The sequence below is a fragment of the Cyphellophora europaea genome, assembly GCF_000365145.1.
Source record: "Cyphellophora europaea CBS 101466 unplaced genomic scaffold supercont1.2, whole genome shotgun sequence".
Lineage (NCBI taxonomy): Eukaryota > Fungi > Ascomycota > Eurotiomycetes > Chaetothyriales > Cyphellophoraceae > Cyphellophora > Cyphellophora europaea.
The window spans coordinates 2,728,167-2,740,346 of NW_008481808.1; the positions used below are offsets into that span (position 1 = coordinate 2,728,167).

Genomic DNA, 12,180 nt, shown 5'->3' on the forward strand with positions numbered 1-12,180 from the left:
CCTGTGCTTACTTGTACTGTGTTGATCCTCCTACACCATCGGCTGTACAGAACACTAGTGGAACCCGAACAGGACCAAAGCCGGGGTATCGAAAATGCCTGGTTGCAACTCGTCGGCCCCGTCTCCAACGCCCCATCCCAAGGCACATTTACGCCACAGCACTACCTCTAACCCGCATGCTCAACAATCTCGCTCTGAAGCCCCTTTCCATTCTTCGTTACAACAGTCCTGATCTGCTCCGGGACAGCGAACTCCTTGCTGTCACCCTCATCACCGCCCTCCTCATCGGTGGGGGGCACAACAATGTTAATGTTGCTACACTTGCTGCTGAAAATCTCGGTGCCTAAGCTTGCTGTGCTGAGATATACTTGTGCTCCGTCCACTTGATCGAGCAGGATCGTAGGCAGGAAGCCATCGACCTGAACAGCGAATTTCGGGGACTTGATCACATCCAGCGAGGATACGAGAGAGTCGACAACGATGGAGAGGCCAGTGCAGTTGTCGATTGAGATGGCGTTGGCCTTGCCGTCTACCTTGATAACAGCCTTGTTGCATCTGCTGATTAGGATACTGTGGTTTAGCTCCGCCTTTACCTGGATGATATCATTACCGGTGTTATCGAAGTTTTCAATAATCCACTTGCTGCCATCTAGCTCTTTCTTGCCAGGCTTCTTGGACCGCATCGAATCGGGCTTCTTGTTGGGAAGTGGGCTCTTGCCTCGCGACGTTGTAGACGACGACTGGGACGAGGTGCGTTCGGGCACAGGGGCCGAAGCACGGAGAGCAGGATTTTTGTGTGTCATCTGAGATTTGTCGACTTTCTTGAGGTGGGAAGTCACGGAAGCGCCAGAATTTATTTGGTCAAAGACGGCTCCCATGTCGCCACCACCGCTTTTGGCTGCCGGAGCAGCTCCGGGGGGAGGCGGCGGTGGTGCCGGTGCGCCGCTGTCGTCGAACGTGGGCAGTGGAGGTGGGGGAGGCGGTGGTGGACCTCCAGATGACTGCTGAGCGGAGGCTTTGGGGGTTGCAGTCCCGCCGCACTGTACCTGCTGCAGCGCTTCTAAGCAGTCTATTCCGTTCTTTTGGTTCCAGGTCAACCCGGTTGCGAAGTGCTCTTTGACGTAGGTGACCAGGGAGCGGAAGACCTTATAATATGCCTGGATATATTCAACGTGTGATTTGTCCCTGACACCTATTAGACTTGTAATGAATACAACAGCAGGTCGCTCTCACTTGTCTTTGTACTCCTTAAGTATCTTGTTCCCGTAGTATTGAGCACCACCTAACGTTTCACCCACAAAATCGGCAGGACGCTTTTCCACAATCCACGCCAGGGCCAGGATACCCTCCGCGACCGCGGAAAGGTGGGTGAACAGTGGGGAGGCACGGTTGGCCATTCGAATTTCATCGACGTTGGACGTCCATCGGTGCAGTTCAGTCATGAGTTCGGGAGGATCTGTATCTGGCTTCTTTGCCTTTGTCGTTACTAGCAAGTACGTTCGCTCTGCCTCAAACGCCGACCGAACGGCTTTTGCCTGGACGCAACTCAATCAGAAGTCTGTCAAAGGATGAGCGGCATACGCACCTGCTCTTCTACCAAACCTCCGATTTTCCCACTTGCGGTCACAAAGGCAGTCACATCATCTTCAATCAATTTGTCAAACTCTTCTATCGATCGGGGAAGAGGTTCTTGGGGTGGTGCAGGTGCCGAAGGAGCTTCAGGGAGAGGCACTGCTGCAGCAGCAGTCTGCGAGGCACCGGCTGCGCCGTTGGTCAAGGCGCTGGAGCCATCGGCTGATGTAGCAATATCTTCAAGGCGGGACGTGGCAGCTTCGAGTCTGCAAAAAGGCGTTAGCAGGCAATTCAGATAACGCTGGCGTTTCCCTGAATGCGCAGTCGCTCCAAGCATATATGCTTACCGCTTGATGAGAGTTGTAAGATTGTTCATGCTTCCCTGAGACGCCATTGCTGAAAACAAACGTAAGTTTAATGAGATTGAAAGAACATCTACGATGTATGCTGGATAATGAGTTGAGCTCGTCGCAAAGCATTCCCCAAGCTAAGGTAGGTCTGGGGGAAGCCTGAACACTCCTTGCCAAGCCCGGGAGCCTTGCGGCTCTTAGAATTGGAGAGCATCTCAATGCTATACGTCTCAGTCATTCCTAGCATTGGATTGCAGAGACCAGGTTTTAGAACTACAACTTGAATCTGGTCGTGACTATGAAGTCGAGACTCGGTTTCTGCACTTTCGGAATGTTTATCATTGGTTGAGTCAGCATGTACGAGCACAGTTAGACCTCCTGTCTGATATGTATAACAGATGAAATCGATTACGGAGATGGGAAGGTAGAGTCCACCATCATCGGTGGAGGTGGCCTCTATGCTGCCCTGGGCGCCCGCTTAGCATCTGGCGAAGCCAATGCTAGAGCTGTCTCGTGCATCGTCGACAAGGGGAGCGATTTTCCGCAGGAATTCCAAGCTCTTATCGAGACATGGGGTACGAGCTGTATCTTTCGAACAGATCTGGGTCGCTTGACAACACGTGCCTGGAATGGCTATGGTCCAATTCAGCATCGGGGTATGTTACCGATCTTCAAGGCGTAAGCTCGCTAACAGTCCAGCTTTCAAATATGTCACTCTCAAGCGCCGTCTTGAAGTAGAGTCACTCACTGATGAGCAAGCTCTGGCCGCCACATTTCACATGGTATGCTCTCCGAGTCGATGCATGAGCCTCGTAAACGGTCTATGGGAGCGAAGGAAAGCCCTTCATGCGAGCGAGCCCAGACCAATCATCATCTGGGAACCAATACCAGACCTATGTACCCCAGCAGAGGTCGACAATCTTCGTGAGGCTGCGAAATTTGTCAATGTCATCAGTCCCAACGGCGGTGAGTTGGCGGACTTCTTTGCAAGCGGATTGCAAGAACTCAGTCGAAGAGACATGGTGGCTTCGTTGTTGAAGAAGTGTGGAGACAATGCGAAACAAGTCGTTGTGGTGCGAGAAGGAGCAGAGGGTAGCCGACTGTACACCCAAGGTAAGGTACTGCATCTCAGAGCATACCACTTGGATCCATCAAGAGTCTTGGACCCCACAGGGGGCGGTAACACTTTTCTTGGTGGTCTCGCCATGGGTCTGAGCGGTATGGTCAACCCAGACTTCAAAGACATGTCCACTGGTCTTGGACTGGTGGCTGAGACCTGCCCGTCTCAGACGACATCCATGCTCACGGCTGTGGTGCATGCCACGGTCGCGGCCAGCTATGCCATTGAACAAGTTGGGGTTCCGAGGCTCGACCCCTCTGATCGGGAGTCCTGGAACGGACAATCTTATATTGAGAGATTTCACGCATATCTTGGACGAGAAAGGCCGCACATTGTTGACCAGTTGGACTAAGGTCATGGTTGCATACACTGGCCGTAGAGATATGGGCATATCTTCGGTCTTGCTCGAGTAAGTAGCAAGGAGTTGATATATCTACAACGTCGCATCAGCACGTGCTTCAAAGGGCACTTGACACCCAGTAGAGCTAATGCAAAGCATCGAGTCAGCCTTCACATTCAGCTCGTGCACCCCCGGGTCGTGACACGACTGCCAAATCAGCATTCCATTTTCTAGTACTGGTAGACCACATGATAACAGTACAAGGACGGAGATGTGGGATACTCGAAGCGGCCGTTGAATCTTGTCTGCTTGGAACGATGCCTGGGCTATGCTGGGTAGCACTCGCGGACTCCACGCACGCGGTCTTCATCCTTGCTGACTTCTGACGTCCAAAATCTGGCTGGACCACGTGGAAGAGATTACCCCCTGAATCAAGACCCACTTCGGCTCTTCAAGTAGGGTTCGGAGAAGCCTTCAGAACAATCTTCGAAGATCAAGAAAGGGAGTCACGTTATCAGGCGAGACATGTTGGCCTTTGATTGGGTGCTCAAGGAGCCATTTGACGAGAAGCAATGGCAGAGTAAATTGGTTACTGCGTGGCAATCTCAGGGCCCAGTGCTCGGCTTGCGCGGGCTGCGGCTTTGCCCGTTTCAGGATTATTCCAAGGCAGTGGGGAAGTCTACGAATTGACCAAAGTTGGGCTGCGCCCGGATGTTTGTTTCGAGAAACTGTCATCTGATATGCCGGTTCCCACGAGCTAACAGCCCGAGGCCCACTGTGAACCCCGGTTGTTCCGCATCCATCTGACTTGCGCAGAAGTAGGCTAGGCAGTTCCCAGTCGAGTCTGACTCCAGCTGCTGGCCGAGGAACGAGATAAACCTAACAATAATCCTGCTCTCCTTTTTCTCTCGCATTGTTCGAGTGTCGCAAGCTGCATGTTGATCATATCACTAGTCCATCGGCAACGTTAAACGGTGGATAATTGGCGAGCTCTCATCCCGAAATCGATCCTACGGCTGTTCGCCAGCTGCAGATCGTTGTCAATCTCGAGAAGTCGCTCTGGACCTAACCCTGCTAGCACGTTTTGCATTCCCAGACTCAGCATAGACCGTCCGCACATCTTCTCGCCCCTACCGATACCCTCATTGCGCCAAACCATTTGTGACAAGCCAAGGGAAACCTGCTAAAGCCAATTCAACCTTGCCAGCTGCCAGATCATATCTCGGCTGCCTTCCTTCTCCGACCCGCCGTTTCAGTCAACTATTGTCCAATATCACATACCAACTATCGACCCTCGCTCTCCGTTCCCGATCCCTTGAGTGCCCTGCGCAACTAGGATTGCCGACTGGGACTGTGACAAGTCGGCGATTTAGATTCGTCCATATTACGAGTCCTCTGTTGTTACCTACGATCTTGGGCCAAGGTTCATCCAAATCAATAAACATGGAGCGAAGATCTCTGGATTCAGAGCGCCCCATTATGGCTCCTAGCGTACGTATATAACTGCTCGCGGTTTCTGCGATACTAATCTCTGTGGCAGCTCACCTCAAAGCGAACCTCGAAGCGATATTCGACCTTTTCAGCCTCTCCCTCCTTCGCGACTGTTGACATGCTTCAAGAGTCAGGCGCGGCGCAACGACCCCTCAACGTGACCGCCGCTTCCGGAATGGCCGAGATCAAGCAACTCACCCAAGGCCTTGACAGGCTCGACAACAAGAAGCTAGATCTTCAAAGATTTGTTCCCAGCGAGAAGAAAACCCAAGAGATCAAGGCGCTCAGCGTAGGTGCAAAGCTGGACCGGGCTTTGGGTCATCGACTCTCAAACCAAGACGCCACTTTCAGCAAGAAGGGCTCACGACTCAGCATATTGGGTAACAAGCAGATCACCCCGATGTCTATGGTTTCTGAGAAGTCAGCGATGTGATAGTGGATTTACGACGTTTTGATTTGGACCATTTGCACTGCATGGCGTTCAGGGATACTGTCTTTAACACTAATGTGCACATGCACGTGGCTTTCTCGCCAGGATTTGGAGGATTGATACAGCTCGGACAACCTCAAGCATCAGTGGATGGTTTGGTGAAACACGATAGCTGTCGTGCGTGGGAGAATTTGGAGTCGCTCGTTCAGAAGCCCGAACAGAATGGTCGCAGACCATCACTTTTTGCTACAGTAGAACACCAAGAACATTGCACGGACGTCAGGTTTATCTTTAATTGAATTTTGAAAGTCCTCGTTCATGCATGGCTGTGGCGGGTTTTCAACAAGACATGAATGTCTTAACGTGCCGGTCTGGTCTCAGCTTGCCATACCAGCCGGTACAGGGTACACATGTGCTGCCGATAATTCATTAGCATCACCGAATACATCGCTCCTTGCTTCTTGAGAGAGTGCCGGGCTTCCAAGATCCGCAACCGCGCTCCGATGTTCTGCCTATGACCCTACACAAATCTGCAACTCAACGCGTCACCACTCAGTCGAGGTTCATTCTTGAAGAAATACTTCATCAAATAGTGACTGCTGACAAACGGTCAGGCCAACCACTGATTGCTATAGATCAGCCGCAACATCAGCTGTGGGGTATGACCGCTCCGCAGAATGCAATCGACTCGTTCCGTCGTCCACAGTGAACACAAGTCCCTACTCTGGGCCAGGATCGCCCTCCAAGCGCTGCTCCCACTAAGGGCCTACGAATGGGCTTTCAACCGGCCTGCCAGATGCTCGTTACCAGTGGATGTATAGTTTTCATTGCACGAATGCTTGCCAATCAATCACATGCTCCGGAGAACGGAGATGTCAACTTTCAATCACATTTCGCAAGACCGATTATTACATACTACCTATAGTCCAGTCAGTGACAGATAAGCAACCCTGTGCTGCTGCGCCCTGCAAGGTGACGAGGGGCAGCGGCACGCTAGCACCGCAGCACGAGAGCTAAGTCAAGTCAAGCTTAGAATCGCGAAGCTTACCTAACATCCAGCACGGTGATCCCGACTTTGCTAAACCCTTTTCTAGGGGGTCGCGCGAGGATGGGAGGGTCCGAGTGTTTGGAAAGCTCTTGATTGACCACCGACCACGGAAACGACATTGCTAATACGTGCTATACTCGTGAAATGGGGCTTCAAATGCAGGACTTGACAAATTCAGCCCTGCTCCCTGTTCCAGCTGCAGTTCACGAACGGGACATCTAGTCGGGCTATCTAGTCGGGCTACCTAGTCGGGCTACAAATACCAATACTGGGCTATATAAAAGGTGCTACTGCCGACCTTGTGTGTTTTCTCTCGCAATCAAGTGTGCAGCACATCTGACAACACATTCAAACATTCTCTGGTCAACTTCTTCTTGACTAACTCGCAGCTATCTAGGTAGCATCTACTATTGACATTACCGCCTGCCACTTCGTCGGTCAGGCACCATACACCATGTTCGTCAAGAAACTGGTGACGAAGGGTATTGCTTCTGGCGTTGGACTCGCAGCCGAAGCTCGTGCAGAGCACAAAGAGAAGAAGGCCCGAGCGAACAGCAGATCGCCTTCGCCCAATCCGCTCCGCGCCCCCCGCAAAGACGACAAAGTTCAGGAAGACTCCAGCTCCGACAGTGAGGACGAAGTCGAGCTCGCATGGGAGCTTGACGACGCTGCAGCTGAGCTTTCGGGACCACCTCCTGCGTATGAGGATATCGACAACGAGCCAGCGCCAGATCCCAAAGCCGTTGCACAAGACTTCCTGCGCCTTCATTCTGCTACCTCCCTTGCGGTGAAGCAATATAAGCCCCTACCCTGCCCCGTCATACTCCCGCAAAGGCGACCAAAGAATAAGGAACGTGGGTTCATTCGTGCGTACCCGCCGATCCTCCTTGAGACTTCTGGCATCGATCAAAAGACCTTCCTCGATTTTCTGGAAGATTTCGATAAAGCAAGCAAGGCTTCCCCAGTCTTTGATGTCATCAATCTGGCATGTTTTGCCGTTGGGTTTATACCTAATCCCATTGCGATGGCAGTCACCACAGCTGTGCAAGTGGCCAGCCGGACAGCCCAGGAGATGCAGAGCCGATACAGGCGCAACGGATACTTGGATCAGATCAACGAGTCGTTCTTCAAGCCTCGGGGCCTGTTCTGCATGATCATGACATTCAAGCCAGATGCCCCGCCCGTCTTGGGGATAAATGTCACCGCAGAAGACAAGGCGCTGGCAAAAGTGGCCTCTGAGCCCGATTCAGAGTTTCGTGCGAAGTTGAGTAAACTACGATTGACCTCCGGCACGGCGCAAGGCGAAGTGTCCCTCCCAGAGGCAGCGCCACTCGTCTATCCCGCCATTGATGCTGCAGTGGACGATTCCTCGGCCGAGAAGCAGAACTTCTTGAAAAGTTCGGGGGCATTCATGAGCACCTACCTGGATCGCCGCGCACAAGCAGAGTATGCCGGCACTCACTCCGAGTCGCAATTAGTCGCGCCCGAAACCGAGCGACAGTTCAAATCGAAGTACGCGGATCCAAACCATCCAATTCATAGCGGGACCATTTGGGGACTCGTGACAGCCGGCAAATTTGACCCGGTCAGAGATAAGCGAGCTCGTAAAGCAGAGAGAAGAGCAGCAAAGAGAGGAGTGGTGCTCACGGAGGAAGAGATTGAGAACGTGAAGATGGGCCGAAAGCTCGCTCCCGAAAGAGGCGGGAGGCGTAAGGGCCGTGGCCCGGTCGGACTGGTGCTTACACCTGTAAGAAAAGCGATGCAGAAGAACATACGTGAGTCATTCATCCCTGGAACACTTGTACCGAGCACTTCGGCCTCCCGGCGTGCATTTCATCGTCGATATCAATACTCTTGTGGAGGACTGGACCACCATCCAGACCAGCTCGAGCCTCCTTCGCTCCTACAGACCCCTAGCCCTGAAAAATGTTTCCTGGTCCCAGTTTGCTGATAATATTGCAGTGTATCTAACTATTGTAAACTTGCCGAGCGAGAGCGAGATGGCTGAGATTCGCCAGGAACTGGAGCGGGCGCAAAACCAATGAAGAGCCTTGCCCGGGTTGTTAGTCTTGTGATAATCGATACTCTACGATCTCTCACGTTAAGGGCAGTGACTCAGACGAACCTGGTCCAAATGATCTGAGCAGAGAACTCGGGGAAATCTATTAGATGTAGTGCAACAGAAGAGGGGCTTCCGTGGCCACCATGACGCACTCTTGGCGAGCGGCAACATCCGCTGCTCTCGTTGGGTGCCAGTGGTGGGCGACTCAGATTTTGTTTGGGGCCTGACAACCAGCCGCTTGGACAAATTTCATTGCAGACTCTGAAAGACCTTGCAACCTGCGGTCGCCGCATTTAGTACCTTCTTCCCAGGTCAAATATCTCAACCTTTCAATCCCTCACCGGCCACCTTCGCTGCATTGATTCTTCTCCCCCCAGCCTGTCTTCCCCGCTACAAACGCCGAGAGACTGCGCTGCGCCTATTGCCAATCGATAACGAGCGCCACCGACTCTCTAGTCGACTTTTTCCCAAACCCCACCATCAGACTACCCTTTTTCCTCGACACCCGTGAACATGCCTGTCACTGCGTCGAAGGCCGCTCGTATGGCCAAGAAGGCCGAGAAGGGCGAGAAGAAGACCGCCGCCTCCAGACTGTCGTCCAAGGCCGGTTCTAAGAATGCTTCCACCAACGGCTCGAAAGCCTCCTCTGTCGCTGGTGACGATGAGGCACCTATGCTCTCTGGAGATGAGGAGGACTCTGGAGAAGCTCCTGCCACCAAGAAGGAGCAAATGGACAAGGTTAAGAAGTTGACGGAGCAGATGGACAAGCACGGTCTGTCAGACCGGGTGACCACGGGCGTTCTCGCCTCTCAGGAGGCCAACAGAGACGTCAAAATCACTTCCACATCCTTGGTATTTCACGGCAAGGTTTTGATTCAGGACAGCATCCTCGAAGTTAACGCTGGCCGACGTTACGGTCTGCTGGGTGAGAACGGCTGTGGCAAGTCAACCCTGCTGAAGGCCATTGCTAAACGCGAGTATCCCTTCCCCGAGCATGTCGACATTTATCTGCTCAACGAGGGCGCTCCTGCTACAGATCACGGCGCTCTTGAGTGGGTTATTAAGGAGGCAGAGAAGGAGGTCCAAAGACTGGACGATCTGGCCGAGAGAATCCTCGAAGACGAGGGTCCCGAGAGCCCGACTTTGCTCGATATCTATGAGGTATGGTAGTTCATGATACTTTGCAGTCTATGCTAATAGAAAGCAGCGATCGGAGGCGATGGATCCTAGCACCTTCGAGACCCGTGCTTCCCTCATCTTGACTGGTCTTGGCTTCAACAAGAAAACTATCCACAAGAAGACCAAGGATATGTCTGGTGGATGGCGAATGCGTGTCGCTCTTGGCAGAGCTCTCTTCGTCAAGCCTTCGCTACTACTACTAGACGATCCGACCGCCCATCTTGATTTGGAGGCCTGCGTGTGGCTTGAAGAATACATGAAGAAATGGGATAAGACCCTGATCCTCGTGTCACACTCTATGGACTTCCTAAACGGTGTTTGCACCAACATGATCGACATGAGACAGAAGCAGCTCATCTATTATGGTGGCAACTACGATTCTTATGTCAAGACCAGAAGCGAGAACGAGACCAACCAGCAAAAGGCATACGTCAAGCAGCAAGACGAAATCGCCCACATCAAGAAGTTTATTGCTTCGGCCGGTACCTATGCCAACCTTGTTCGTCAGGCAAAGTCTCGTCAAAAAATTCTTGACAAGATGGAGGCCGATGGCTTCATTCAGCCTGTTGCTCAAGATCGTGTCTTCACTTTCCGCTTCGCTGATGTTGATAAGCTTCCGCCTCCAGTTCTGTCATTTGACGACGTGTCGTTTGGGTATTCCGGCAAGAAGGAAGACAATCTATATGAGAACCTCGACCTTGGTATCGATATGGACAGCAGAACAGCTCTAGTCGGCCCCAACGGTGTCGGCAAGTCTACTCTTCTTCGTTTGATGACGGGCAAATTGTCCCCTACCAGTGGCGTGGTGAACAGACACACCCACCTGAAGATGGGCCTGTACTCGCAGCATTCAGCCGACCAGCTAGACCTGACTAAGTCGGCTCTTGATTTCGTCCGCGACAAGTTCTCCAGCGTCTCCCAGGACTACCAATACTGGCGTCAGCAACTTGGTAAGTATGGCTTGTCCGGCGAGTCTCAGACTGCCCTTATGGGTACTCTTTCAGAAGGTCAACGCAGCAGAGTCGTGTTCTCTCTGCTCGCCATCGAAAGCCCCAACATGCTCCTTCTGGACGAGCCTACTAATGGCCTCGACATTCCCACCATCGACAGCTTGGCTGACGCTATTAACGCCTTCTCGGGTGGTGTCGTGGTAGTGTCTCACGATTTCAGGTATTCCTATTCTCTCGATCGCTACATGCATCATGCTAACACTGATTAGGTTGTTGGACAAGATTGCTAAGGAGATCATGGTCTGCGAGAACAAAACCGTCACTAGGTGGGAAGGCACGATTACCGAATACAAGAACCACTTGCGAAAGAAGATGCTCGCACGAGGCGCCGTCTAGATTTCGCCAAAATGCAATATATGGCGGCAGCCATGTTGACGACTTGCTTTTGATGATCGACAGAATTTTTGCACCAAGGCAATGCGTTCTTTTTGCATTGCGGGAGTTTAGATGTCCAGCCTACGGGCTGTCGCATGATGGCTTTGGATGACATTGACATAGATCTTGTGGTGGCGGCTAGACAAAAGCTTTACGCCTCTGCCGCGCCCACACAAATGAATAAGTATCGTGATTTTGACCATGGATAGCAACAGTCCAGAACGTATCGATTTAGAACAGCCGACCGCCCTATCGACGCACCCTTCCCCGTAGTAGCGAAGGCCAGCCCACCCTTCCTTTCCCCTCTGCTTCCCGTCTCACTTGGGACTCTCCCCCCACCCCTCAAGATTCTCAACCACGGGAATCCCGCCTGGTCCGCGACAGATGACCCACACGGCCTCTTCGTCCCCGTCGTTGACCTCCTGGTGCTCCGCGAACGCGGGTATCAGAGCCCAGTCCCCCGGCTTGAGATCCTGTCGCTTCCTGCCGCCTTCACTGACGATCGCGCCGTGCCCGGACACGGCATAGACGATCGTGTCTTGCGAGCCGTGGTGGTGCACGGCTGAGCCTGAGTGCGCTTGTGCGCGCATGAGCGTGCCGCAGATGTTGGGGGCTGGAGTTGGGGGGAGGGGGGTCAGCTTGGGAGGGTGTTGGGGTGCAGGGGGCGGATCTGGGTTTGGGTCCGGTTGCGAGGGGGAGGATGAGTAAAGGGGAAATGGATGTGTCCTTGAGAAGTATTGAAGTCTGGCAGGGTGGGGCCTCCAATTGGTGGTAGGCATTGCCCTATGGGGTGATACGTTGTAGTGATGCACGACTTACACATGTCCACGATGGCCGACTGCCTGATCATTCCGGTTGTTTGACCAGTGTTGGTCTTGTTGACATCTTCGGCCAGGGTCACCTTGACGGGCTTGGGAGTTGGAGTCATGGTGCCGAGAGTCAATAGTGCGGGCTTCAGTGGAAGGAAAGTGATGGAATTCAGGCAGTGAATAGTGCGCTAGCTGCTTTGGGCTGAAGACAGCTGCAGGTCAAGGCAGATGTCGTGATCGCAATAAGCTAAGGTGTACAAGAGTTTGGTGCCCGTCGCTACGTAGAAGTTCTACGGGGCGGACCAAGATGGGCGAGTCGGACGTCATAGCCGGCATGATCGTGCGGAGAGCTCCGTCGCACCACTAGTATAGAATCGTGACTGTTGACTGTGAT

General features: G+C 52.8%; 6 protein-coding genes across 6 annotated transcripts; 4 read left to right on the forward strand and 2 right to left on the reverse strand.

Annotated features, from left to right (window-relative positions):
* Window positions 1-167: 167 nt before the first annotated feature.
* HMPREF1541_02539 (uncharacterized protein) lies at window positions 168-1,966 on the reverse strand (the record flags this gene model as incomplete). The annotated part of the gene is made up of 4 exons (XM_008716894.1): window positions 168-1,185; window positions 1,234-1,535; window positions 1,586-1,838; window positions 1,920-1,966. The coding sequence occupies 4 exons, from the start codon at window positions 1,964-1,966 to the stop codon at window positions 168-170; spliced, it is 1,620 nt and encodes a 539-aa protein (XP_008715116.1).
* Window positions 1,967-2,220: 254 nt separating this feature from the next.
* Window positions 2,221-3,394, forward strand: HMPREF1541_02540 (uncharacterized protein; the record flags this gene model as incomplete). Its single annotated transcript, XM_008716895.1, has 3 exons — window positions 2,221-2,266; window positions 2,321-2,578; window positions 2,622-3,394. The coding sequence occupies 3 exons, from the start codon at window positions 2,221-2,223 to the stop codon at window positions 3,392-3,394; spliced, it is 1,077 nt and encodes a 358-aa protein (XP_008715117.1).
* A 1,431-nt stretch (window positions 3,395-4,825) lies between these two features.
* Window positions 4,826-5,306, forward strand: HMPREF1541_02541 (uncharacterized protein; the record flags this gene model as incomplete). The annotated part of the gene is made up of 2 exons (XM_008716896.1): window positions 4,826-4,873; window positions 4,923-5,306. 2 exons carry the CDS (start codon window positions 4,826-4,828, stop codon window positions 5,304-5,306), a joined length of 432 nt encoding a protein of 143 aa, XP_008715118.1.
* A 1,499-nt stretch (window positions 5,307-6,805) lies between these two features.
* On the forward strand, window positions 6,806-8,302 carry HMPREF1541_02542 (uncharacterized protein; the record flags this gene model as incomplete). Its single annotated transcript, XM_008716897.1, has 1 exon — window positions 6,806-8,302. The coding sequence occupies one exon, from the start codon at window positions 6,806-6,808 to the stop codon at window positions 8,300-8,302; it is 1,497 nt and encodes a 498-aa protein (XP_008715119.1).
* A 624-nt stretch (window positions 8,303-8,926) lies between these two features.
* On the forward strand, window positions 8,927-10,938 carry HMPREF1541_02543 (uncharacterized protein; the record flags this gene model as incomplete). The annotated part of the gene is made up of 3 exons (XM_008716898.1): window positions 8,927-9,574; window positions 9,621-10,762; window positions 10,812-10,938. The coding sequence occupies 3 exons, from the start codon at window positions 8,927-8,929 to the stop codon at window positions 10,936-10,938; spliced, it is 1,917 nt and encodes a 638-aa protein (XP_008715120.1).
* A 356-nt stretch (window positions 10,939-11,294) lies between these two features.
* On the reverse strand, window positions 11,295-11,905 carry HMPREF1541_02544 (uncharacterized protein; the record flags this gene model as incomplete). The annotated part of the gene is made up of 2 exons (XM_008716899.1): window positions 11,295-11,647; window positions 11,797-11,905. The coding sequence occupies 2 exons, from the start codon at window positions 11,903-11,905 to the stop codon at window positions 11,295-11,297; spliced, it is 462 nt and encodes a 153-aa protein (XP_008715121.1).
* Window positions 11,906-12,180: the final 275 nt, after the last annotated feature.